General features: G+C 60.0%; 4 protein-coding genes across 5 annotated transcripts; 3 read left to right on the top strand and 1 right to left on the bottom strand.

Moving 5' to 3' along the window:
- Positions 1–40: 40 nt before the first annotated feature.
- On the top strand, positions 41–4,904 carry LOC128782819 (kallikrein-14-like). Its single transcript, XM_053933307.1, has 4 exons — positions 41–90; positions 1,276–1,529; positions 3,087–3,223; positions 4,704–4,904. The coding sequence occupies exons 2-4, from the start codon at positions 1,340–1,342 to the stop codon at positions 4,854–4,856; spliced, it is 480 nt and encodes a 159-aa protein (XP_053789282.1). The 5' UTR covers positions 41–90; positions 1,276–1,339; the 3' UTR covers positions 4,857–4,904.
- A 1,142-nt stretch (positions 4,905–6,046) lies between these two features.
- LOC128782828 (trypsin-like) lies at positions 6,047–11,204 on the top strand. Its single transcript, XM_053933316.1, has 5 exons — positions 6,047–6,095; positions 6,886–7,039; positions 8,040–8,344; positions 9,526–9,662; positions 11,019–11,204. Exons 1-5 carry the CDS (start codon positions 6,047–6,049, stop codon positions 11,202–11,204), a joined length of 831 nt encoding a protein of 276 aa, XP_053789291.1.
- Positions 11,205–16,366: 5,162 nt separating this feature from the next.
- On the bottom strand, positions 16,367–21,044 carry LOC128782817 (trypsin-like). The gene is made up of 5 exons (XM_053933305.1): positions 20,864–21,044; positions 19,204–19,369; positions 18,190–18,443; positions 17,246–17,385; positions 16,367–16,758 (listed from the first exon to the last, which is right to left on the bottom strand). Exons 1-5 carry the CDS (start codon positions 20,898–20,900, stop codon positions 16,597–16,599), a joined length of 759 nt encoding a protein of 252 aa, XP_053789280.1. The 5' UTR covers positions 20,901–21,044; the 3' UTR covers positions 16,367–16,596.
- Positions 19,559–20,917, top strand: LOC128782815 (DNA-directed RNA polymerase II subunit RPB1-like). Of its 2 annotated transcripts, none has more exons than XM_053933301.1 (2): positions 19,559–20,067; positions 20,141–20,917. In XM_053933301.1, exons 1-2 carry the CDS (start codon positions 19,686–19,688, stop codon positions 20,692–20,694), a joined length of 936 nt encoding a protein of 311 aa, XP_053789276.1. In that variant the 5' UTR covers positions 19,559–19,685; the 3' UTR covers positions 20,695–20,917. The 2 variants fall into 2 exon arrangements, with proteins under 2 accessions (XP_053789276.1, XP_053789275.1); XM_053933300.1 differs by having other exon boundaries at positions 19,560–20,201; positions 20,234–20,917.
- Positions 21,045–25,175: the final 4,131 nt, after the last annotated feature.

The raw sequence follows: 25,175 nt of genomic DNA, 5'->3' as shown, positions 1-25,175 counted from the left end.
TGGGCACACCTGGGCACACCTGGGGGCACTCACAGGAGTCCTGGTGGCTCCGCGCTGGGTGGTGACGGCGGCGCACTGCACCACACCTGGGTAAGGGCACACCTGAGCACACCTGGGCACACCTGGCACACCTGGGTAAGGGCACACCTGGGTAAGGGCACACCTGGTCACACCTGGGTAAGGGCACACCTTGGCACACCTGGGCACACCTGGGTGATAACACACATCCCACACCTGTCCCACCTGTCCCTCTCTCTGTCCCCTGCATGTGTCCCCCATGTCCCTCAGGTGTTCCTCAGGTGCCCCTCACCTGTCCCACCTGTGCCGCGCCCCCAGGGTGACCACGGTGGCCCTGGGCAAGCACCGGCTGTGCCTCACCTGTCCCACCAGTCCCTCACCTGTCCCTGTCCCTGTCCTCCATGTCCCTCAGATGTCCCTCAGATGTTCCCCAGGTGTTCCCCAGGTGTCCCTCACCTGTCCCACACCTGTCCCTCACCTGTCCCTGACCTGTCCCTCACCTGTCCCACCTGTCCCTCACCTGTCCCACCTGTGCCGCGCCCCCAGGGTGACCATGGTGGCTCTGGGCAAGCACCGGCTGTCCCTCACCTGTCCCACCTGTCCCTCACCTGTCCCTGTCCCCGATGTCCCACACCTGTCCCATACCTGTGCCTCACCTGTCCCTCACCTGTCCCTCACCTGTCCCACCTGTCCTGTGCCCCCAGGGTGACCACGGTGGCCCTGGGCAAGCACCGGCTGTGCCTCACCTGTCCCTGTCCCCCATGTCCCACACCTGTCCCATACCTGTGCCTCACCTGTCCCTCACCTGTCCCACCTGTCCCTCACCTGTCCCTGTCCCCGATGTCCCTCAGATGTTCCTCACCTGTCCCACACCTGTGCCTCACCTGTCCCACCTGTCCCTCACCTGTCCCCTCACCTGTCCCTCACCTGTCCCACACCTGTCCCTGTTCCTGTCCCTGTCTCCGATGTCCCTCAGATGTTCCCCAGATGTTCCTTAGGTGTTACTCACCTGTCCCACACCTGTGCCTCACCTGTCCCTCACCTGTCCCACCTGTCCCTCACCTGTCCCTGACCTGTCCCACCTGTGCCGCGCCCCCAGGGTGACCACGGTGGCCCTGGGCAAGCACCGGCTGTCCCTCACCTGTCCCTGTCCCCCATGTCCATCAGATGTTCCCCAGATGTTCCCCAGGTGTCCCTCACCTGTCCCACCTGTCCCTCACCTGTCCCTCACCTGTCCCACCTGTCCTGTGCCCCCAGGGTGACCACGGTGGCCCTGGGCAAGCACCGGCTGTACGCGCGCGAGGCGGGCGAGCAGCGCCGCATGGTGGCCCGCATGGTGGCCCACCCGGGCTACGACCCGTCCACCAAGGACAACGACATCATGCTGCTGAAGCTGCTGGCCCCCGCCGCCATCTCCGACCGCGTCCGGCCCATCCCGGTGGCCTCGTGCCTGCCCCGGCCCGGCACCGCCTGCGTCACCTCGGGCTGGGGCGCCACCACCTCGCCTGAAGGTAGGTGGCATCTGCCCGGGGGTCCGGGGCACCTCGGGGGGGCACCTCGCGGTCATCTCGTGGTCATCTGGGGCTCCTCGCGGTCATCTCGTGGTCATTTTGGCCTCCTCGTGGTCATCTTGTGGTCATCTGGGGCTCCTTGTGGTCATTTTGGCCTCCTCGTGGTCATCTTGTGGTCATCTGCGGCACCTCGCGGTCATCTGGGGCTCCTTGTGGTCATCTGGGGCTCCTCGTGGTCATCTCGTGGTCATCTGGGGCACCTCGCGGTCATCTTGTGGTCATTTTGGCCTCCTCGTGGTCATCTTGTGGTCATCTGGGGCACCTCGCGGTCATCTGGGGCTCCTCGTGGTCATCTGGGGCTCCTCGTGGTCATCTGGGGCTCCTCATGGTTATCTGGGGCTCCTTGTGGTCATCTGGGGCTCCTTGTGGTCATCTGGGGCTCCTTGTGATCATCTGGGGCACGTCAGGGGGCACCTCGCGGTCATCTCGTGGTCATCTGGGGCTCCTTGTGGTCATCTGGGGCATCTCGTGGTCATCTGGGGCTCCTTGTGGTCATTTTGGCCTCCTCGTGGTCATCTTGTGGTCATCTGGGGCATCTTGTGGTCATCTGGGGCACGTCATGGTCATCTCGCGGTCACTTTGGACCTCTCATGCTCACTTTGGACCCCTGGTGGTCACTGGGGTGCTCACCGGTGTGGTCACTCAGTGGTCATTCAGCGGTCACTCGGCGGTCACTCAGTGGTCACTCAGTGGTCACTCAGCGGTCACTCGGCGGTCACTCAGTGGTCACTGGGTTGGTCACTGAGGTGGTCACTCAGTGGTCAGCGGTCGCTCTGCGGTCACTCAGCAGTCACTCAGTGGTCACTGGGTTGGTCACTCAGTGGTCACTCAGTGGTCACTGGTGTGCTCACCGGTGTGGTCACTCGGCGGTCACTCGGTGGTCACTCAGTGGTCACTCAGTGGTCACTCAGCGGTCACTCAGTGGTCACTCAGCAGTCACTCAGTGGTCACTGGGTTGGTCACTCAGTGGTCACTCGGCGGTCACTCGGTGGTCACTCAGTGGTCACTCAGCGGTCACTCAGCGGTCACTCAGTGGTCACTCAGCGGTCACTCAGTGGTCACTCAGTGGTCACTCAGTGGTCACTCAGCGGTCACTCAGTGGTCACTCAGCGGTCACTCAGTGGTCACTCAGTGGTCACTCAGTGGTCACTCAGTGGTCACTGGGTTGGTCACTCAGTGGTCACTCAGTGGTCACTGGGTTGGTCACTCAGCGGTCACTCAGTGGTCACTCAGCAGTCACTCAGTGGTCACTGGGTTGGTCACTCAGTGGTCACTCAGTGGTCACTCAGCGGTCACTCAGCAGTCACTCAGTGGTCACTCAGTGGTCACTCAGCGGTCACTCAGTGGTCACTCAGCGGTCACTCAGCAGTCACTCAGCAGTCACTCAGTGGTCACTCAGTGGTCACTCAGCGGTCACTCAGTGGTCACTCAGTGGTCACTCAGCGGTCACTCAGTGGTCACTCAGTGGTCACTCAGCGGTCACTCTGGTGTCCGCAGTGACGTACCCCGAGGTGCTGCAGTGCGTCAACGTCACGCTCTTCTCCCCGGCCGAGTGTCGCCGCTTCTACCCCGGCTCCATCACCGACAACATGATCTGCGCCGGGCACCTGCAGGGCGGCCGGGACTCCTGCCAGGTACACCTGGGCACACCTGGGCACACCTGGGCACACCTGGGGGGGCATGGATATACACCTGGGCACACCTGGGCACACCTGGGGGGACATGGGCACACCTGGGGGCACATGGACACACACCTGGGCACACCTGGGGGGGCATGGACACACCTGGGCACACCTGGGCACACCTGGGGGAGCATGGGCACACCTGCAGGGCAGCAGGGACTCCTGCCAGGTACACCTGGGCACACCTGGGGGGGCATGGATATACACCTGGGCACACCTGGGCACACCTGGGGGGGCATGGGCACACCTGGGGGGACATGGACACACACCTGGGCACACCTGGGCACACCTGGGCACACCTGGGCACACCTGGGGGGGCATGGACACACACCTGGACACACCTGGGCACACCTGGGCACACCTGCAGGGCGGCTGGGACTCCTGCCAGGTACACCTGGGCACACCTGGGCACACCTGGGCACACCTGAGGACACCTGGGAGGGGTCAAAGGTGCAGGAGAACCTGGGTTTGGGGCCTTCACACCCAGTGAGGTCCACCAAGGGTTTGGCCAAGCCAAGAGTTTGGCCAAGCCAAGAGTTTGGCCAACCCAAGGGGTCACCAAACCCAATGGGTTCCATCTTGCCAAACCCAACGAGATCCACCAAGAGTTTGGCCAACCCAAGAGTTTGGCCAACCCAAGGGATCACAAACCCAATGGGTTCCATCTCACCAAACCCAACGAGATCCACCAAGGGTTCGGCCAACCCAAGAGTTTGGCCAACCCAAGAGTTTGACCAAGCCAAGAGTTTGACCAACCCTAGAGTTCGGCCAACCCAAGAGTTTGGCCAACCCAAGAGTTTGGCCAACTCAAGGGATCACCAAACCCAATGGGTTCCATCTTGCCAAACCCAACGAGATCCACCAAGAGTTTGGCCAAGCCAAGAGTTCGGCCAACCCAAGAGTTTGGGCAGCCCAAGAGTTTGGCCAACCCAAGAGTTTGACCAACCCAAGAGTTCGGCCAACCCAAGAGTTCAGCCAACCCAAGAGTTTGACCAGCCCAAGAGTTTTGCCAACCCAAGAGTTTGGCCAACTCAAGGGATCACCAAACCCAATGAGTTCCATCTTGCCAAACCCAATGAGATCCACCAAGAGTTTGGCCAACCCAAGAGTTTGGCCAACTCAAGGGATCACCAAACCCAATGAGTTCCATCTCGCCAAACCCAACGAGATCCACCATGAGTTTGACCAACCCAAGAGTTCAGCCAACCCAAGAGTTTGGCCAACCCAAGAGTTTGGCCAAGCCAAGAGTTCGGCCAACCCATGAGTTTGGCCAACCCAAGAGTTTGACCAAGCCAAGAGTTTGGCCAACCCAAGAGTTTGGCCAACCCAAGAGTTCGGCCAACCCAAGAGTTCGGCCAACCCAAGGAGGTCTCGGCAGACCCCCAAGTCCTGCCCCGGCCCGGCGGTGACGGCGCGCGCGCTGTCCCCTCAGGGCGACTCCGGCGGCCCCCTGGTGTGCGAGGGCGCCTTGCAGGGCATCGTCTCGTGGGGGATGGAGCGCTGCGGGCAGCCGCGGCGCCCCGGCGTCTACACCAAGGTGTGCCGCTACGCCCGCTGGATCCACGAGACCATGGAGGACACCTGAGGAGGCGCCGGCCACGGCGCCGCGCTCCCAGCGGACATTAAAGATGTGCCGGGAACGCCGGGCTCCGCGTGGCTTCCTACGCGCCGGGGTTCTGGGGGATTTTTGGGTGGAATTCTGGGGAGATTCCGGGAGATTATGGGTGGAATTTTGGGGTGGAATTTTGGGGGGATTCCGGGAGATTATGGGTGGAATTTTGGGGTGGAATTTTGGGGAGATTCCGGGAGATTATGGGTGGAATTTTGGGAGATTCCGGGAGATTATGGGTGGAATTTGGGGTGGAATTTTGGGGAGATTTCGAGGGGATTTTGGGGAAATTCGGGGGGGAATCTGAGGGGATTGAGAGGGGATTTTGGGGAGACTTCGAGGGAATTTTTGGGGAAATTCGGGGGGAATTTGAGGGGATTTTGGGGAGATTTTGAGGGAATTTTTGGGGAGACTTCGAGGGAATTTTGGGGAAATTTGGGGGGAATTTGAGGAGATTTTGGGGAGATTCCAAGGGAATTTTTGGGGAAATTTGGGGGGAATTTAAGGGGATTTTGGGGAGATTTCGATGGAATTTTGGCGGATTTTTGTGGGAATTTGAGGGGATTTAGTTGGAATTTTGGAGAGCTCCCGAGGGAATTTTGGGGGGAATTGCAGAGGACCTTGGGGAGATTCTGAGGGAATTTTTGGGGAGATGTCGAAGGAATTTGAGAGCATTTTGGGGAAAATTTGTGGGAATTTAGGGGGAAATTCGGGCAGATTTTGGGGGGAATTTGAGGGAATTTTGGGGAGACTCCAAGGGAATTTTGAGAGGGAATTTAGGGGGGGAATTTGAGGAGCTTTTGGGGAGATCCCGAGGGAATTTTGGGGGATTCCAAGGGACTTCTGGGGGGAATTTTTGGGGGGAATTTGAGGGGATTTTGAGGAGATTCTGAAGGAATCTGGGGGGAATTTTGGTGGCAATTTCAGGGGATCTCCCAAAAATCCCCTCAAAATACCCCAAAATGCCCCAAATCCCCCCCAAAATTCCTCCCATATCCTCTTTTCCCGGGGTGGGGGAGGGGTGGGAAGGCTCCACCTGCGCCGGCACCGCCCGCGGGGGGTGGGGGAGGGGCCGATTAATTAATTAATCATTAACGAGGCCCCCTTTAATAATGGGGGTCACGCGGCGCCCCCCAAAAAGCCCCAGCTGCGCCCCTCCCCCCCCCATGGAGCCCCTCGGCCTCGTCCTCCTCCTCCTCCTCCTGCTGCCCCCCGGTGAGGGGCACCCGGATTTGGGGGAAAATCGGGGGATTTTCGGGAAATTCGGGGGTTTTGGGGAAATCTGAGGGGAAATTTGAGGGATTTGGGGGGGGAATTTTGGGGGATAATCTGAGGGGTTTGGGGGTTCTGGGGGAAATTTTGACGGGGTTTTAAGGAAAATTTGGGGGATTTTAAGGAAAATTTGGGGGATTTTAAGGAAAATTTGAGGGATTGGGGGGGTTTAGGGAAAATTTGTGGGATTTGGGAGGAAAACGGAAGGATTTTGGGGAAACTTGGGGGATTTGGGGGAAAATTGGGGGATTTTGGGGGATTTGAGGGAGTCTGGGGGAAAAGTGAGGGATATGGGGGGAAATTTGGGGCATTTTAGGGAAAATTTGGGGCATTTTAGGGAAAATTTGAGGGATTTAGGAGGATTTGGGGAGGTTTAGGGGGGATCTGGGCGATTTTGGGGGGAAATTTGGGGGAATTTCGGGAGATACGGGGGAAAATTGGGGTCTTATGGAAAATTGGAGGGATTTTGAGGAAAATTTGGGGGATTAAAATTCCGTCATGGATGTTTCGGGAAATTGGGGAATTTGGGGAATTCTGACCCCCCCCCTCCCCCGTCCCCCAGCCCGGCCCCACCCCGGGCGGATTTTGGGGTGCTCCGAGAGGGATTTTTGGGGGGAATTTGGGGGATTTTGGGGTGGAATTTTTGAAATTTTGGGGTGGAATTTTTTGGGAATTTTGGGCATTTTTGGAATTTTGGGAATTCTGACCCCCCCCCCCCACCCCCGTCCCCCAGCCCGGCCCCACCCCGGGCGGATTTTGGGGGGCTCCGAGTGCCCCCCGGGGGCGCACGCGGGGCTCGTGCGGCTCTTCCAGTTTGACCAGTTCGTGTGCGGGGGGGCGCTGCTGAGCCCCCAGTGGGTGCTGAGCGCCGCCCACTGCCGGGCCAGGTCCGTACTGGGCAAACTGGGAGCGCTGGGAGCCACTGGGACGGGATCTGGGGGGACTGGGAGGGACTGGGAGGGAACCGGGGGGGACTGGGAGGGGTAAAAAGGGAATTTGGAGTTACTGGTTTGTACTGGTTTGGAGTTTGGGGTTACTGGGAGGGAACTGGGAGGGGACTAGGAAGGGTGAAAAGGGGGTTTGGGGTTACTGGTTTATACTGGGAGGGACTGGGAGGAACTGGGAGGGGATTGGGAGGGCACTGGGAGGGACTGGGAAGGGTAAAAAGGGGGTTTGGTGTTACTGGTTTGTACTGGTTTGGGGTTTGGAGTTACTGGGAGGGACTGGGAGGGAACTGGGATGAACTGGGAGGGGATTGGGAGGGGATTGGGAGGGGTAAAAAGGGGGTTTGGGGTTACTGGTTTATACTGGTTTGGGGTTACTGGGAGGGACTGGGGGGGGACTGGGGGGGGACTGGTCTGAACTGGTCTGAACTGGGAACAGCCACGTGCAGGTGAGCACAGGTGAGCTCAGGTGAGCACAGGTGAGCACAGGTGAGCACAGGTGAGCGGCCACGAGCAGGGAGGGGGATTGATGGGAGTGCTGGGGTTACTGGTTTGAACTGGGATGGACTGGTCCGGACTGGTGTGAACTGGTGTGGACTGGGAACAGCCACCTGCAGGTGCGCGCAGGTGAGCACAGCCTGGCGCAGGTGAGCACAGGTGAGCACAGGTGAGCGGCCACGAGCAGGGACGGGGGTTGATGGGAGTGCTGGGGTTACTGGTTTGAACTGGGATGGACTGGTCCGGACTGGTGTGAACTGGTGTGGACTGGGAACAGCCACCTGCAGGTGCGCGCAGGTGAGCACAGCCTGGCGCAGGTGAGCACAGGTGAGCACAGGTGAGCGGCCACGAGCAGGGACGGGGGTTGATGGGAGTGCTGGGGTTACTGGTTTGAACTGGGATGGACTGGTCCGGACTGGTGTGAACTGGTGTGGACTGGGAACAGCCACCTGCAGGTGCGCGCAGGTGAGCACAGCCTGGCGCAGGTGAGCGGCCACGAGCAGTTCGCCGCCGCCGTGGAGCTCGTGGTGCACCCGGACTTCGGCAAGGCCGCGGAAAACTCCCGAAATCCCCAAAATCCCGGGAATTTCTCCCGCGACTCCGGCCGCTCCCACGACCTGATGCTGCTCAGGGTGGAGCCGCCCTTCACCTGCGGGCCGCAGGTGAGGCCCCTCCCCCTGCCCCAGGCCACGCCCACCCCCGGCTCCACCTGCACCGTGATGGGCTGGGGGAGCACCAGCAGCCCCGAGGGTACGGACTGGTTCGGACTGGTTTATACTGGGAGGGGATTGGGAGGGGATTGGGGGGGACTGGTTTATACTGGGAGGGACTGGGAGGGACTGGGAGGGACTGGGAGGGGACTGGTTTATACTGGGAGGGACTGGGAGGGGACTGGGAGGGGATTGGGGGGGACTGGTTTATACTGGGAGGGACTGGGAGGGACTGGGAGGGACTGGGAGGGGACTGGTTTATACTGGGAGGGGCTGGGAGGGGACTGGGAGGGACTGGGAGGGGATTGGGGGGGACTGGTTTATACTGGGAGGGACTGGGAGGGACTGGGAGGGACTGGGGGGGATTGGGAGGGGATTGGGGGGGACTGGTTTATACTGGGAGGGGATTGGGGGGCACTGGGAGTTACTGGTTTATACTGGTTTGGGGGTTTGGAGGGACTGGGAGGGCCCCAGGTGTGTCCCTGTCCCGGTGCCACCTGTCCCAGGTGTCCCCAGGTGTGTCCCGGGCGGTGCCACCTGTCCCAGGTATCCCCAGGTGTCCCCAGGTGTGTCCCAGGCAGTGCCACCTGTCCCAGGTATCCCCAGGTGTCCTCAGGTGTGTCCCCGGGTGTGTCCCGGGTGGTGCCACCTGTGCCAGGTGTGTCCCAGGTGTGTCCCAGGTGTCCCCAGGTGTGTCCCAGGTGTGTCCCAGGTGTGTCCCCAGGTAGTGCCACCTGCGCCAGGTGCGTCCCGGGCGGTGCCACCTGTGCCAGGTGTGTCCCAGGCAGTGCCACCTGTCCCAGGTATCCCCAGGTGTCCTCAGGTGTGTCCCCAGGTGTGTCCCAGGTGTGTCCCCAGGTAGTGCCACCTGTGCCAGGTGTGTCCCCAGATGTCCCCAGGTGTGTCCCCAGGTAGTGCCACCTGCGCCAGGTGCGTCCCGGGCGGTGCCACCTGTGCCAGGTGTGTCCCAGGTGTGTCCCCAGGTAGTGCCACCTGCGCCAGGTGCGTCCCAGGTGTGTCCCAGGTGTGTCCCCAGGTAGTGCCACCTGTGCCAGGTGTGTCCCCAGGTAGTGCCACCTGTGCCAGGTGTGTCCCAGGTGTGTCCCAGGTGTGTCCCCAGGTAGTGCCACCTGTGCCAGGTGTGTCCCAGGTGTGTCCCAGGTGTGTCCCAGGTGTGTCCCCAGGTAGTGCCACCTGTGCCAGGTGCGTGCGTGTCCCCAGAGTCGTACCCGGCCGTGCCGCAGTGCCTCAACGTCACCGTGCTCGGGGACAGCGCCTGCGGCGACGCCTACGGCGCGCAGGTGACGCCGGACATGCTGTGCGCAGGTGTGCCCGAGGGCGGCAAGGACTCCTGCCAGGTGCGGCGCTGGCACCAGGGACACCTGGCTCACCTGTGTGTCACCTGGGTCACCTGGGTCACCTGGGTCACCTGTGTCACTTTGTTACCTGTGTGTCACCTGGGTCACCTGTGTGTCACCTGGGTCACCTGTGTCACCTGTGTGTCACCTGTGTCACCTGTGTGTCACCTGTGTCACCTGTGTCACTTTGTTACCTGTGTGTCACCTGGGTCACCTGTGTGTCACCTGTGTGTCACCTTGTTACCTGTGTGTCACCTGGGTCACCTGTGTGTCACCTGTGTCACCTTGTCACCTGTGTATCACCTGTGTCACCTGTGTGTCACCTGTGTGTTACCTGTGTCACCTGTGTGTCATCTGTGTGTCACCTGTGTGTCACCTTGTTACCTGTGTGGCACCTGTGTCACCTGTGTCACCTGTGTCACCTGTGTGTCCTCTGAGTGTCCCCTGTGTCCGCAGGGCGACTCCGGGGGTCCCCAATGTCCCCTCAGTGTCCCCTCTGTCCCCTGATGTCCGCTGATGTCCCCTGATGTCCCCAGTGTCCCCCGATGTCCCCAATGTCCCCTCTGTCCCCTCAGTGTCCCCTCTGTCCACTCAGTGTCCCCAATGTCCCCTGATGTCCCCTCACTGTCCCCCGTGTCCCCAATGTCCCCTCTGTCCCCTGATGTCCCCTGATGTCCCCAATGTCCCCTCTGTCCCCCGATGTCCCCTGATGTCCCCGATGTCCCCAATGTCCCCTGATGTCCCCTGATGTCCCCCAATGTCCCCCGTGTCCCCAATGTCCCCTGATGTCCCCTGATGTCCCCGTGTCCCCTCACTGTCCCCTGATGTCCCCAATGTCCCCAATGTCCCCTGATGTCCCCAATGTCCCCTGATGTCCCCAATGTCCCCTCTGTCCCCTGATGTCCCCCGTGTCCCCTGATGTCCCCTGATGTCCCCAATGTCCCCTCTGTCCCCCGATGTCCCCTGATGTCCCCTGATGTCCCCTCAGTGTCCCCAATGTCCCCTCTGTCCCCGATGTCCCCTGATGTCCCCTGATGTCCCCCTCTGTCCCCCGATGTCCCCCGATGTCCCCTGATGTCCCCCGATGTCCCCTCAGTGTCCCCAATGTCCCCTCTGTCCCCCGATGTCCCCCGATGTCCCCTCTGTCCCCGATGTCCCCCGATGTCCCCTCAGTGTCCCCTCTGTCCCCCGATGTCCCCCGATGTCCCCCGATGTCCCCTGATGTCCCCCGATGTCCCCTCAGTGTCCCCAATGTCCCCTCTGTCCCCCGATGTCCCCCGATGTCCCCTCTGTCCCCCGATGTCCCCCGATGTCCCCTCAGTGTCCCCTGATGTCCCGGTGTCCCCGTGTCCGCAGGGTGACTCCGGGGGTCCCCTGCTGTGCCAGGGCCAGCTCCAGGCCGTGGTGTCCTGGGGCGAGCACCCCTGCGGTCAGCCCGGCCGCCCGGGCGTCTACGCCCGCGTCCGGCCCGCGCTGGCCTGGATCCGGGCGGTCATCGGCGCCTCCGCGGTGACCGCTGACCCCTCCTGCGGCCCGGAGTGACCGCTGACCGCCGGAGTGACCGCTGACCGCCCCGAGTGACCACCGACCGCCCCGAGTGACCGCTGAGCCCCCCGAGTGACCGCTGACCCCTCCTGCGGCCCGGAGTGACCGCTGACCGCCGGAGTGACCGCTGACCGCCCTGAGTGACCGCTGACCGCCCTGAGTGACCGCTGAGCCCCCCGAGTGACCGCTGACCCCTCCTGCGGCCCGGAGTGACCGCTGACCGCCGGAGTGACCGCTGACCGCCCCGAGTGACCACCGACCGCCCCGAGTGACCGCTGAGCCCCCCGAGTGACCGCTGACCCCCCGAGTGACCACTGACAGCCCTGAGTGACCGCTGACCCCCCAAGTGACCGCTGACCGCCGGAGTGACCGCTGACCGCCCTGAGTGACCGCTGACCACCCTGAGTGACCGCTGACCCCCCGAGTGACCGCTGACCCCCCCGAGTGACCACTGACAGCCCCAAGTGACCACTGACCCCCCCGAGTGACCGCTGACCACCCAGAGTGACCGCTGACCACCCTGAGTGACCGCTGACCCCCCCGAGTGACCGCTGACAGCCCTGAGTGACCGCTGAGCCCCCCGAGTGACCACTGAGCCCCCCGAGTGACCGCTGACAGCCCTGAGTGACCACTGAGCCCCCGAGTGACCACTGAGCCCCCCGAGTGACCGCTGACCCTTCCTGCGGCCCAGAGTGACCGCTGACGGCCGGAGTGACCGCTGATAGCCAGAGTGACTGCTGACCCCCCGAGTGACCGCTGAGCCCCCCGAGTGACCGCTGACAGCCCTGAGTGACCGCTGACAGCCCTGAGTGACCGCTGAGCCCCCCGAGTGACCGCTGACCCCTCCTGTGACCCAGAGTGACCGCTGACCGCCCCGAGTGACCGCTGACCGCCCTGAGTGACCGCTGACCGCCCTGAGTGACCGCTGACCACCCTGAGTGACCGCTGACCCCCGAGTGACCACTGACAGCCCTGAGTGACCGCTGACCACCCCGAGTGACCGCTGACGCCGGAGTGACCGCTGACCGCCCCGAGTGACCGCTGACAGCCCTGAGTGACCGCTGACAGCCCTGAGTGACCGCTGGCCCCCTCGAGTGACCGCTGACCACCCTGAGTGACCGCTGACGGCCGGAGTGACCGCTGACCGCCCCGAGTGACCGCTGACCACCCTGAGTGACCACTGACCCCCCAAGTGACCACTGACCCCTTGTGTGACCCCTGACCCCCCCAAGTGACCACTGACCCCTCGTGTGACCCCTGACCCCCCCAAGTGACCACTGACCCCTCGTGTGACCCCTGACCCCCCCGAGTGACCCCTGACCCCCTGAGTGACCCCTGACCCCCCAGTCCCTCCTGTGACCCCCCAAACCCCCCCTGCTCACCTGTGGTCACTCGGAGCTGGGCCCGGACGCCAGCGGTCACCGGGGCGGCCGGAGCGGCCGCTGACCCCTCCCTTTGCAATAAAGACCAATCAGAGCTCAGAGCGCATCTGGCTCCGCCCCCTTCGCGTTGTCTGATTGGCTGGGGAGGGGGGTGAGGTCATTGGTGGCACTGGGGGGGGGGGCAGAGCTGCACTGGGAGCACTGGGAGCACTGGGAGCACTGGGAGCCAACTGGGAACCAACTGGGAGCACTGGGAGCCAACTGGGAGCACTGGGAGCCAACTGGGAACCAACTGGGAGCACTGGGAGCCAACTGGGAGCACTGGGAGCCAACTGGGAACCAACTGGGAGCACTGGGAGCCAACTGGGAGCCAACTGGGAACCAACTGGGAGCACTGGGAGCCAACTGGGAACCAACTGGGAGCCAACTGGGAGCACTGGGAACCAACTGGGAGCACTGGGAGCCAACTGGGAGCCAACTGGGAGCACTGGGAACCAACTGGGAGCACTGGGAACCAACTGGGAGCACTGGGAGCCAACTGGGAGCACTGGGAACCAACTGGGAGCACTGGGAGCCAACTGGGAACCAACTGGGAACCAACTGGGAGCCAACTGGGAGCCAACTGGGAGCACTGGGAGCCAACTGGGAACCAACTGGGAGCCAACTGGGAGCACTGGGAGCCAACTGGGAGCCAACTGGGAACCAACTGGGAACCAACTGGGAGCCAACTGGGAGCACTGGGAGCCAACTGGGAACCAACTGGGAGCCAACTGGGAGCCAACTGGGAGCCAACTGGGAACCAACTGGGAGCACTGGGAGCCAACTGGGAGCACTGGGAGCCAACTGGGAGCACTAGGAACCAACTGGGAGCACTGGGAGCCAACTGGGAACCAACTGGGAACCAACTGGGAGCACTGGGAACCAACTGGGAGCACTGGGAGCCAACTGGGAGCCAACTGGGAGCCAACTGGGAGCCAACTGGGAGCACTGGGAGCCAACTGGGAGCCAACTGGGAACCAACTGGGAGCCAACTGGGAGCCAACTGGGAACCAACTGGGAGCACTGGGAGCACTGGGAGCACTGGGAGCCAACCGGGAGCCTTTTCCCCTCAGGTTTCGAACTTTTTTGTCCCCAAATTTCCCACCCTTTTCCCCTCAGGTTTCCCTCCTGTTTCCCCTTCACATTTCCCTCGTTTCCCCCTCATTTCTTCACAATTCCCTCCATTTCCTCCCTCACGTTTGTCTCCATTTTCCCCTCACATTTCCCTCATTTTTGCCCTCACATTTCCCTCCATTTCCTCCTCACATTTCCCCCTCAACGTTTCCCTCCATTTTCCCCCTCACGTTTCTTTCATTTCCCCCTCATGTTTTCCTCACATTTCCCTCCATTTCCTCCTCACATTTCCCCCTCATGTCTCCCTCCATTTTCCTCCTCACATTTCCCTCCATTTTCCCCTCATGTTTTCCTCCATTTTCCCCTCATGTTTTCCTCCATTTTCCCCTCATGTTTTCCTCCATTTTCCCCTCATGTTTTCCTCCATTTTCCCCTCATGTTTTCCTCCATTTCCCCCTCATGTTTCTCCCATTTTCCCCTCATGTTTTCCTCCATTTTCCCCTCATGTTTTCCTCCATTTCCCCCCTCATGTTTCTCCCATTTTCCCCCTCATGTTTTCCTCACGTTTCCCTCCATTTCCTCCTCACATTTTCCCATCACATTTCCCTCCATTTTCCCCTCACGTTTCCCTCCATTTTCCCCTCGCAATTCCCAACCCTTTTCCCTTCACATTTTCCACCTTTTCCCCTCACGTTTCCTGCCCATTTTATCCTCAAATTTTCTGCTCTTTCCCCCTCACATTTCCCTCATGTTTCCCATCCTTTCCCCCTCACGTTTTCCTCACGTTTCCCTCCATTTCCTCCTCACATTTCCCTCCATTTTCCCTTCACGTTTCCCTCCATTTTCCCTTCACGTTTCCCTCCATTTTCCCCTCACGTTTCCTTCCATTTTCCCCTCACGTTTCCCTCCATTTTCCCCTCATGTTTCCCATCCTTTCCCCCCTCATGTTTCCCTCCATTTTCCCCTCACAATTCCCATCCTTTGTCCCTTCACATCTTCCACCTTTTCCCCTCACATTTCCCGCATTTTCCCCGTCATGTTTTCCACCTTTCCCGCTCACATTTCCTGCCCATTTTATCCTCAATTTTTCCCCTCTTTTCCCCTCAAATTTCCCTCATTTTCCCCCTCACATTTCCCTCATGTTTCCCATCCTTTCCCCCTCACGTTTTCCTCACGTTTCCCTCCATTTTCCCCTCACAATTCCCAACCCTTTTCCCTTCATGTTTCCTGCCTTTTCTCCCCTCATTTTTCCCCCACCACTTTCCCCTCACGTTTCCCACCTTTTCCCCTTCACATTTCCCTCACTTTTCCCCTCAAAATTCCCATTTTCCCCCTCATGTTTCCCACTTTTTCCCCCTCACATTTCCTGCCCGTTTTATCCTCAAATTTTCCGCTCTTTTCCCCTCAAATTTCCCTCATTCCCTCTTCACATTTCCCTAATTTTCCCCCTCGTGTTTGTCTTCCTTTTCCCCTCACATTTTCCTCACTTTTCCCTCCATTTTCCCCTCACATTTCCCTCCATTTTCCCCTCACAATTCCCAACCCTTTTCCCTTCACGTTTCCCACCTTTTTTTCCCCTCACGTTTTCCCGCCATTTCCCCCTCACTTTCCCCACTGTTTTCCCCTCATGTTCCTCACCTTTCTTTCCTCACTTTTCCCATCTTTCCCCCTCACGTTTCCCATCCTTTCTCCTCTCACGTTTTCCTCACTTTTCTCTCCATTTTCCCCTCACGTTTCCCGCCGTTTTCCCCTCAGAATTCTCATTTTCCCCTCACGTTTCCCGCCGTTTTCCCCTCAACATTCCCATTTTCCCCTCATGTTTCCCACCCTTTCCCTTCAAAATTCCCATTTTCCCCTCATGTTTCCCACCATTTTCCCCTCACATTTCCCACCATTTTCCCCTCATGTTTCCCACCATTTTTCCCCTCAAAATTCCCATTTTCCCCTCACATTTCCCAGCGCTTTCCCCTCAAAATTCCCATTTTCCCCTCACATTTCCCCCTCAAAAATCCCATTTTCCCCTCACGTTTCCCACCATTTTTCCCTCAAAATTCCAATTTCCCCCTCACGTTTCCCACCATTTTCCCCTCAGAATTCCCATTTTCCCCTCAAAATTCCCATTTTCCCCTCACATTTCCCAGCGTTTTCCCCTCAAAATTCCCATTTTCCCCTCATGTTTCCCACCATTTTCCCCTCAAAATTCCCATTTTCCCCTCATGTTTCCCACCATTTTCCCCTCACATTTCCCACCATTTTCCCCTCACGTTTCCCACCATTTTTCCCCTCAAAATTCCCATTTTCCCCTCACGTTTCCCACCCTTTCCCCTCAAAATTCCCATTTTCCCCTCACGTTTCCCCCTCAAAATTCCCATTTTCCCCTCACATTTCCCACCATTTTCCCCTCACGTTTCCCAGTGTTTTCCCCTCAAAATTCCCATTTTCCCCTCACGTTTCCCGCCGTTTCTCCCTCAGAATTCCCATTTCCCGCCTTTTTCCCTCACTTTTCCTCGCGGGGGAGGATTTGGGGGCTTTCACGTGACATCCAGCCCCAACCCAGGCGCACTCCAGGTGTGCTCAGGTGTGCCAGGTGACCCCCAGGTGCCCCCCAGGTGTTACAAGGAGCCCCCCAGGTGTTGCAGGTAAAGTCAAGAAACCACTCAGGTGTTAAAAGGAGCCATTCAGGTGTTACAGGTGAGGTCAGGGAGCCCCTCAGGTACCCCCCAGGTGCTCCAGGTGAGCCCCAGGTGTCACAAGGAGCCTCCCAGGTGTCACAGATGAGGCCAAGCAGCCTCCCAGGTGTTACAGGACAGGTCAAGGAGCCCCCCAGGTGCATCCAGGTGCCCCCCAGGTGCTCTCCAGGTGCCCCCCAGGTGTCTCAGGTGCGCCCAGGTGTCTCAGTCTCCGCCGTTGGCGCGGATGGTGCGGCGGATCCAGGTGGTGAAGGCGCACACCCGGCTGTACACACCTGGCTTGCCCTGCTGGCCGCACACCTGCAGCCCCCAGGAGACCACGCCCTGCAGGTACCCCTCGCACACCAGCGGGCCCCCGGAGTCACCCTAGGACAGGTGAGACAGGTGGGACAGGTGAGGCAGGTGGGACAGGTAAGAGACAGGTGAGTTGCCCCAGGTGTTTCTCACTCCCATTCCCCCCCATACAGGTGAGTCCCCCAGGTGTCCCCAATACAGGTGAGTTCCCCCAGGTGTTTCTCACCCATTATCCCCCATACAGGTGAGTCCCACCCCCTCCCTCCTTCCCCACACAGGTGAGTGCCCCCAGGTGTGTCCCACCTCCATTCCCCCCCAGACAGGTGAGTCCCCCCAGGTGTCCCCAGTACAGGTGAGTCCCCCCAGGTGTTCCCCAGGTGTGTCCCACCTCCATTCCCCCCCAGACAGGTGAGTCCAACCCCTCCCCCAATACAGGTGAGTCCCCCCAGGTGTTCCCCAGGTGTGTCCCACCTCCATTCCCCCCCCGCAGGTGAGTCCCCCCCCACACCTGAGCCCTCCCCCACCCTCTCAGGTGTGCCTCCCCCACACCTGGCCGCACCTGGCAGGAGTCGGTGCTGTCACCGGCGCGGCCGCCGGCGCAAAGCATGTTGGGAGTGATGGCACCTGGGTACAGGTGAGCGCAGTCGGCGTTGGACCAGGTGAACACCTCCCCACACTGCAGCACGTCCGGGAACGCACCTGGCGCAGGTGAGAGCAGCCGGGGACAGGTGAGGACAGGTGAGGGACAGGTAGGGATGAAGGGGACAGGTGCAGGACAGGTGTCACCTGCCCCCCCCCATGTTCCTCATTTGTCCCTCCCCGTCCCCCCTCACCTGTCCCCACCCTGGTCTCACCTGTCGCTCACCTGTCCCCTCCCAACCCCTCCATACCTCACCTGTCCCCACCCATCCCCTCACCTGTCGCCCCCCAGGTGTCCCCTCCCCCACCTGTCCCGCTTTTCTGACCCCTCCAGGTGTCCCCTGCCCCCCCCACCCCCTCACCTGTCCCCCAGGTGTGTCCCCAGCCCCTCACCTGTCCCCCAGGTGTGCCCCCACCCCCTCACCTGTCCCCCAGGTGTGCCCCCAGCCCCTCACCTGTCCCTCCCACCCCTCACCTGTCCCCCAGGTGTGTCCCCAGCCCCTCACCTGTCCCCCAGGTGTGCCCCCACCCCCTCACCTGTCCCCCAGGTGTGCCCCCAGCCCCTCACCTGTCCCTCCCACCCCTCACCTGTCCCCCAGGTGTGTCCCCACCCCCTCACCTGTCCCTCCCACCCCCTCACCTGTCCCCCAGGTGTGCCCCCAGCCCCTCACCTGTCCCTCCCACCCCTCACCTGTCCCCCAGGTGTGCCCCCAGCCCCTCACCTGTCCCTCCCACCCCTCACCTGTCCCCCAGGTGTGCCCCCACCCCTTCACCTGTCCCTCCCACCCCTCACCTGTCCCCCAGGTGTGCCCCCAGCCCCTCACCTGTCCCTCCCACCCCTCACCTGTCCCCCAGGTGTCTCACCTTGCGGGCTGCGGGTGCTGCCCCACCCGGACACCACGCACCTGTCCCCTACCTGGGGACACCTGCGGGGCAGCGCCACGGGCCGCACGCTGGGGCTCAGGTGGGCGGGGCTGCGCAGGCGCAGCAGCATGACGTCACTGTCATGGCGGCCGGGCTGGTAGCGCGGGTGCACGAAGGCGCGCGCCCAGGTGAGGCATTGCTCCGCCCCCTCGCGCTCCTTCAGGTTGTGCTCGCCCAGCAGGACCCGCAGGGGGCTGGACAGGTAAAGGTGAGCACAGGTGAGCACAGGTGAGCACAGGTGAGCTCACCTGGGACAGGTAAATGAGGGTTTATAGTGGGACAGGTGAGCACAGGTGAGCTCACCTGGAACAGGTAAATGGGGGTTTATAGCGGGACAGGTGAGACTTGGTGTGCCCAGGTGTGCGCCCAGGTGTGTGCCCAGCTGTACCCAGGTGTGTGCCCAGGTGTGTGCCCAGCTGTATCCAGGTGTGCCCAGGTGTGCCCAGGTGTGTGCCCAGGTGTTCCCAGCTGTCCCCAGGTGTGCCAGGTGTGCCCAGGTGTGTTCCCAGCTGTCCCTAGCTGTACCCAGGTGTGCCCAGGTGTGTTTCCAGCTGTCCCTGTGTGTACCCAGGTGTGCCCAGGTGTGCCCAGGTGTGTTTCCAGCTGTCCCTATGTGTACCCAGGTGTGCCCAGGTGTGTTCCCAGCTGTCCCTATGTGTACCCAGGTGTGCCCAGCTGTCCCCAGGTGTACCCAGGTGTGTGCCCAGGTGTGCCCAGGTGTGCCTCACCTGTCGCTGTGGCAGTGTGCCGCTGTCAGGACCCCCCCGCAGTGGATGGAGCCCCCCAGGTGTGCCCAGGTGTGTGCCCAGGTGTGCCCAGGTGTGCCTCACCTGTCGCTGTGGCAGTGTGCCGCTGTCAGGACCCCCCCGCAGTGGATGGCGCCCCCCAGGTGTGTGCCCAGGTGTGTTTCCAGCTGTCCCTATGTGTGCCCAGGTGTGCCCAGGTGTGCCTCACCTGTCGCTGTGGCAGTGTGCCGCTGTCAGGACCCAGCTGCGGCCGATCAGGACCCCCCCGCAGTGGATGGCGCCCCCTGGCTGCAGCAGCAGCACCTGGTACGGGTGGCGCCGCCGCTCGCACCTGGCCCCGCCCACGATGCGGTTCTCGTCCGCCCCCGCGGCCGCTGCGGACCAGTTAAAACCAGTACGGACCAGTACGGACCAGTTAGAACCGGTACGGGCCAGTTAGAACCAGTAGAAACCAGTAGAAACCAATCTGGACCAGTATAAACCAGTACACACCAGTTTGGACTGGTGCTCTCCCAGTACCCCAAAGTGCCTCCCCAGTTCTCGTCTGCCCCCGCGGCCGCTGCGGACCAGTTGAAACCAGTATGGACCAGTATGGACCAGTAGGAACCAGTATGGACCAGTACGGACCAGTTAGAACCAGTACAGGCCAGTTAGAACCAGTAGAAACCAGTACAGACCTGTGACCTCCCAATGACCTCCCAGTCCCTCCCAGTTCATCCCAGTAACCTCCCAGACCCCTCCCAGTGCTCCCAGTTCAAACCAGTGTCCCCAGTTCCCTCCCAGTCCCTCCCAGTGCCCCCAGTTCACCCTCCCAGTACGAACCAGTTCACCCTGTCCATTGCCTCCCACTCACCCCAGTCCCTCCCAGTCCCTCCCAGTTCAAACCAGTTCACTCCCAGTGTCCCCAGTTCACCTCTGGCTCCATCCCAGTATGGCCCAGTGTCCTCCCAGTGCTCCCAGTTCAATTCCACTTCCCTCCCAGTGCTCCCAGTTTGTTCCCAGTGCTCCCAGTGTCCTCCCAGTGCTCCCAGTTCACTCCCAGTTCACTCCCAGTGTCCTCCCAGTGCTCCCAGTTCACCTCTGGCTCCATCCCAGTATGGCCCAGTGTCCTCCCAGTGCTCCCAGTTTGTTCCCAGTGCTCCCAGTGTCCTCCCAGTGCTCCCAGTTCACTCCCAGTTCACTCCCAGTGTCCCCCCAGTGCTCCCAGTTCAATTCCACTTCCCTCCCAGTGCTCCCAGTTTGTTCCCAGTGCTCCCAGTTCACTCCCAGTGTCCTCCCAGTGCTCCCAGTTTGTTCCCAGTGCTCCCAGTTCACTCCCAGTGTCCTCCCAGTGCTCCCAGTTCACCTCTGGCTCCATCCCAGTATGGCCCAGTGTCCTCCCAGTCCCTCCCAGTTCACCCCAGTTCAATTCCACTTCCCTCCCAGTGCTCCCAGTTCATTCCCAGTTTGTTCCCACTTCCCTCCCAGTGCCCTCCAGTCTCTCCCAGTACAAACCAGCAGCTCCCAGTGCCCCCCCCCCAGTTTGCTCCCAGTTTGTTCCCAGTGCTCCCAGTCCAAACCAGTCCACACCAGTACACACCAGTGGCCGGCAGCAGCCCCCCAGTGCCCCCCAGTACAAACCAGTCCCTCCCAGTGCCCCCCAGTTTGCTCCCAGTGCCTCCCAGTTCAAACTAGTACAAACCAGTACACACCAGTATAAACCAGTACACACCAGTGGCCAGCAGCAGCAGCCTCCCAGTGCCCCCAGCCCAAACCAGTATAAACCAGTACAAACCAGCAGCTCCCAGTGCCCCCCCAGTTCGCTCCCAGTGGCCTCCCAGTGCCCCCCCAGCCCAAACCAGTACAAACCAGTATAAACCAGTACAAACCAGTGGCCAGCAGCAGCAGCGGCAGCAGCCGCTCCATCGGGAGGAGGAGGAGGGGGAGGAAGGAGCTGCGGCCTTTAAATCCCAGTTCAGACCAGTTCAGCCCAGTTCAGCCCCGTGCCTTTCCCAGTCCCTCCCAGTTAATTCCAGTCCCTCCCAGTTCAGCCCAGTTCCTCCCAGTTCCCCCTGCAGGGCCTCCCAGTTCAGCCCAGTTCCTCCCAGTTCAGCCCAGTTCCCCTTCCAGGGCCTCCCAGTCCCTCCCAGTCCCTCCCAGTTCATCCCAGTTCATCCCAGTTCCGCCCAGTGCCCCAAAGTGCCCTTTCCAGTTTAGCCCAGTTCCGCCCAGTGCCCTTCCCAGTTCCTCCCAGTTCCGCCCAGTTCAGCCCAGTTCATCCCAGCGCCCCTAAGCGCCCTTCCCAGCACAGCCCAGTGCCTCCCAGTTCATCCCAGTACCCTCCCAGTGCCTCCCAGTTCATCCCAGTACCCTCCCAGTTCATCCCAGTGCCTCCCAGTTCATCCCAGTACCCTCCCAGTTCATCCCAGTGCCTCCCAGTTCATCCCAGTGCCTCCCAGTTCATCCCAGTTCACCCCAGTACCCTCCCAGTGCCTCCCAGTGCCTCCCAGTGCCTCCCAGTGCCTCCCAGTTCATCCCAGTACCCTCCCAGTTCATCCCAGTGCCCTCCCAGTGCCTCCCAGTTCATCCCAGTACCCTCCCAGTTCATCCCAGTGCCTCCCAGTTCATCCCAGTGCCCTCCCAGTTCATCCCAGTACCCTCCCAGTGCCTCCCAGTTCATCCCAGTACCCTCCCAGTTCATCCCAGTGCCTCCCAGTTCATCCCAGTACCCTCCCAGTTCATCCCAGTGCCTCCCAGTGCCTCCCAGTTCATCCCAGTGCCTCCCAGTTCATCCCAGTTCACCCCAGTACCCTCCCAGTGCCTCCCAGTGCCTCCCAGTGCCTCCCAGTTCATCCCAGTACCCTCCCAGTTCATCCCAGTGCCCTCCCAGTGCCTCCCAGTTCATCCCAGTACCCTCCCAGTTCATCCCAGTGCCTCCCAGTTCATCCCAGTGCCCTCCCAGTGCCTCCCAGTTCATCCCAGTGCCTCCCAGTTCACCCCAGTACCCTCCCAGTGCCTCCCAGTTCATCCCAGTTCAAACCAGTGCCCTGAATGTAGGGTCAGGGCGAGAGGGGGCGCTGAGCAGCCACTTCCGGGACTACAACTCCCGTCGTGCCCCACGACCCACAGAGCCGTGTTGATTCCTGGACTACAATTCCCGTCGTGCCCCGCGGCGGCTTTCCCGCGCTCCTTAAAATGACCCCAGTCCCTCCCAGTTCCCTCCCAGTTCCCTCCCAGTGCTCCCAGTTTGACTCCAGCTGTGATCCCAGTGCTCCCAGTAACTCCCAGTTCACTCTCATTCCCTCCCAGTTCCCTCCCAGTGCTCCCAGTTTGACTCCAGCTGTGATCCCAGTGCTCCCAGTCCGTCCCAGTCCATCCCAGTTCAATCCCAGTCCATCCCAGTTCAATCCCAGTCCACCCCAGTCCATCCCAGTTCAATCCCAGTTCAATCCCAGTCCATCCCAGTCCATCCCAGTTCAATCCCAGTTCAATCCCAGTCCATCCCAGTTCAATCCCAGTCCACCCCAGTCCATCCCAGTTCAATCCCAGTTCAATCCCAGTCCATCCCAGTCCATCCCAGTTCAATCCCAGTTCAATCCCAGTCCATCCCAGTCCATCCCAGTTCAATCCCAGTTCAATCCCAGTTCAATCCCAGTCCATCCCAGTCCATCCCAGTTCAATCCCAGTCCATCCCAGTTCAATCCCAGTGCTCCCAGTCCATCCCAGTCCATCCCAGTTCAATCCCAGTTCAATCCCAGTGCTCCCAGTCCATCCCAGTCTGTCCCAGTCCATCCCAGTTCAATCCCAGTCCATCCCAGTTCCATCCCAGTCCATCCCAGTCCATCCCAGTTCAATCCCAGTTCAATCCCAGTGCTCCCAGTCCAGCTCTGCCCCAAATTTGGGATTTTTCCGGGAATTTTGGGGGCTCCCAGGTGATTTGGGAACCTCCAGGTGCCCAAAATTTGGGATTTTGGGAGGGAATTTTGGGGGATTTGGGGGGGGGGGGATTTTTGGGGTCCCAGGAATTTGGGGGATCCCCAATTTTTTGGGTGCGCCCAGGTGATTTGGGAGCCTCCGGGTGCCCCAAATTTGGGGTTTTTTTGGGGGAATTTTCCAGCATTTGGGGGGGATTTTTGGGGGGATTTTGGGGGAAATTTGGGATTTTGGGGGAATTTTCCAGGATTTTGGGGGATTTTTTGGGGGGATTTTGGGGGGGGATTTTTTGGGGTCCCAGGAATTTGGGGGATCCCATTTTTTTTTGGGGGGGTGTCCCAGATTTTTTTGGGGCGCGCCAGGTGCGCCCAGGTGAGGCCGCCCCGGCCCCGCCCGTTCTTTGCTCAGCAATTACCGGGGGGGGGGAACCGGAACCGGAACCGGAACCGGAACCGGAACCGGAACCGCCGCGGGGGGGCCCCAAATCCGGGGGGGGGTCCCCAAAATTTCCAGGGGGCTCCCCAAAATTCCGGCAGTGACGGGGGGGAGGGGCCCGGCCTCATTTTTGGGGCTTTTTGGACGCCCCCCCCCCCCGATTTTTTGGGTCCCCCCCCCCAAATTTTTTTGGGTTCCCCCCCCCAGATTTTGGGTCCCCACCCCAATTTTTTCCCCCCCTCCCAATTTTTTGGGTTCGCCCCCCCCCCCCGATTTTTTGTGTCCCCCCCCCCAGTTTTTTTTGGTCTCACCCACAATTTTGGGTGCCCCCCCAATTTTTTTGGGTCCCCCCCCCCCATTTTTGGATTCCCTCCCCAAATTTTGGGTCCCCCCCCCCGATTTTTTGGGTCCCCCCCCCAAAATTTTGGGTGCCCCCCCTTCGATTTTTTGGGTCCTCTGGGTGCCCCCCCCCCAAATTTTGGGGTTCCCGAGCGCCCCCCCCCCAAATTTTTGGGTCCCCCCGTCCAATTTTGGGTTCCCCCTCCCCCAATTTTTGGGTTTCTCTCCCCATTTTTGGGCGCCCCCCGCCCCCAATTTTAAATTCCCCCCCCCCCCCCAAATTTTTGGGTGCCCCCTCCCCCATTTTGGGTGCCCCTCCCCCCCCCCCATTGTTCCCAGCGCGGGCGGGAGCGGGGGGGGGGGGGAGGGGGGAGGCGAAATTGGGGAGAAAAATGGGAAAATTGGGTTAAAAATGGGAAAATTGGGATAAAAATGGGAAAAAATGGAAAATTGGGATAAAAATGGGGGAAAATGGGGAAAATTGGGATAAAAAAAAATGGGAAAATTGGGTAAAAATTGGGAAATTTGGGATGAAAAAATGGAAAAATTGGGATAAAAATGGGGGAAAATGGGGAAATTTGGGATAAAAATGAGAAAATTGGGATAAAAATTGGGGAGATTTGGGATAAAAATGGGAAAATTGGGATAAAAATGGGAAAATTGGAATAAAAATTGGGGGAAATGGGGAAATTTGGGATAAAAAAATTGGAAAATTGGGATAAAAATGGGAAAAATGGGAAATTGGGATAAAAATGGGGGGAAATGGGGAAATTGGGGATAAAAAATGGGAAAATTGGGGAGAAAAAAAGGGAAAATTGGGGGGAGAAATTGGGGGGAAAATGGGAAAAATGGGGAGAAAAATTGGGGGGAAATGGGAGGGATGGGGGGATGGATGAGGATGAAGATGATGAAGATGAAGATGAAGATGAAGATGAAGATGAAGATGAAGGAAGGGCTGGACTGAGGATGATGAAGATGAGGATGAGGATGGAGGTGAGGAAGGGCCGGGTGTGGGGTGGGGGTGGGGAAGGATCCCAGCTCCAACCAGTTCAATCCCAGTTCAAACCAGTTCAAACCAGTTCAAACCAGTCCAATCCCAGTCCAATCCCAGTTCAAACCAGTCCAATCCCAGCTCAAACCAGTTCAAACCAGTTCAATCCCAGTCCAATCCCAGCTCATCCCAGTTCAAACCAGTCCAATCCCAGTTCAATCCCAGCTCATCCCAGCTCAAACCAATCCAATCCCAGTCCAATCCCAGTTCAAACCAGTCCAATCCCAGCTCAAACCAGTTCAATCCCAGCTCATCCCAGTTCAAACCAGTCCAATCCCAGTCCAATCCCAGCTCAAACCAGTCCAATCCCAGTCCAATCCCAGTCCAATCCCAGTTCAATCCCAGTCCAATCCCAGTTCAAACCAGTCCAATCCCAGCTCAAACCAGTTCAATCCCAGCTCATCCCAGTTCAAACCAATCCAATCCCAGTCCAATCCCAGTTC

Source organism: Vidua chalybeata (genome assembly GCF_026979565.1).
Source record: "Vidua chalybeata isolate OUT-0048 chromosome 39 unlocalized genomic scaffold, bVidCha1 merged haplotype SUPER_39_unloc_1, whole genome shotgun sequence".
NCBI classification, from domain to species: Eukaryota; Metazoa; Chordata; class Aves; order Passeriformes; family Viduidae; genus Vidua; species Vidua chalybeata.
The sequence above is the reverse complement of the archived record's forward strand: the minus strand, read 5'-3'. Positions and strand labels throughout refer to the sequence as shown.

Excerpts from the sequence above, each read along its gene's own strand:
- LOC128782819 (XM_053933307.1), top strand. The coding sequence starts at position 1,340 with ATGGTGGCCCGCATGGTGGCCCACCCGGGCTACGACCCGTCCACCAAG. Across the intron at positions 1,530-3,086 it reads CGCCACCACCTCGCCTGAAG|TGACGTACCCCGAGGTGCTG; the intron begins GTAGGTGGCATC and ends TGGTGTCCGCAG. Across the intron at positions 3,224-4,703 it reads GCGGCCGGGACTCCTGCCAG|GGCGACTCCGGCGGCCCCCT; the intron begins GTACACCTGGGC and ends CTGTCCCCTCAG.
- LOC128782828 (XM_053933316.1), top strand. The coding sequence starts at position 6,047 with ATGGAGCCCCTCGGCCTCGTCCTCCTCCTCCTCCTCCTGCTGCCCCCC. Across the intron at positions 8,345-9,525 it reads GAGCACCAGCAGCCCCGAGG|AGTCGTACCCGGCCGTGCCG; the intron begins GTACGGACTGGT and ends GCGTGTCCCCAG. Across the intron at positions 9,663-11,018 it reads GCGGCAAGGACTCCTGCCAG|GGTGACTCCGGGGGTCCCCT; the intron begins GTGCGGCGCTGG and ends CCGTGTCCGCAG.
- LOC128782815 (XM_053933300.1), top strand. The coding sequence starts at position 19,686 with ATGACCTCCCAGTCCCTCCCAGTTCATCCCAGTAACCTCCCAGACCCC. Across the intron at positions 20,202-20,233 it reads GTGTCCCCCCAGTGCTCCCA|TTTGTTCCCAGTGCTCCCAG; the intron begins GTTCAATTCCAC and ends CAGTGCTCCCAG.
- LOC128782817 (XM_053933305.1), bottom strand. The coding sequence starts at position 20,900 with ATGGAGCGGCTGCTGCCGCTGCTGCTGCTGGCCACTG. Across the intron at positions 19,370-20,863 it reads GCTGCTGCTGCTGGCCACTG|CGGCCGCGGGGGCGGACGAG; the intron begins GTTTGTACTGGT and ends ACTGGTCCGCAG. Across the intron at positions 16,759-17,245 it reads ACAGCACCGACTCCTGCCAG|GGTGACTCCGGGGGCCCGCT; the intron begins GTGCGGCCAGGT and ends CACCTGTCCTAG.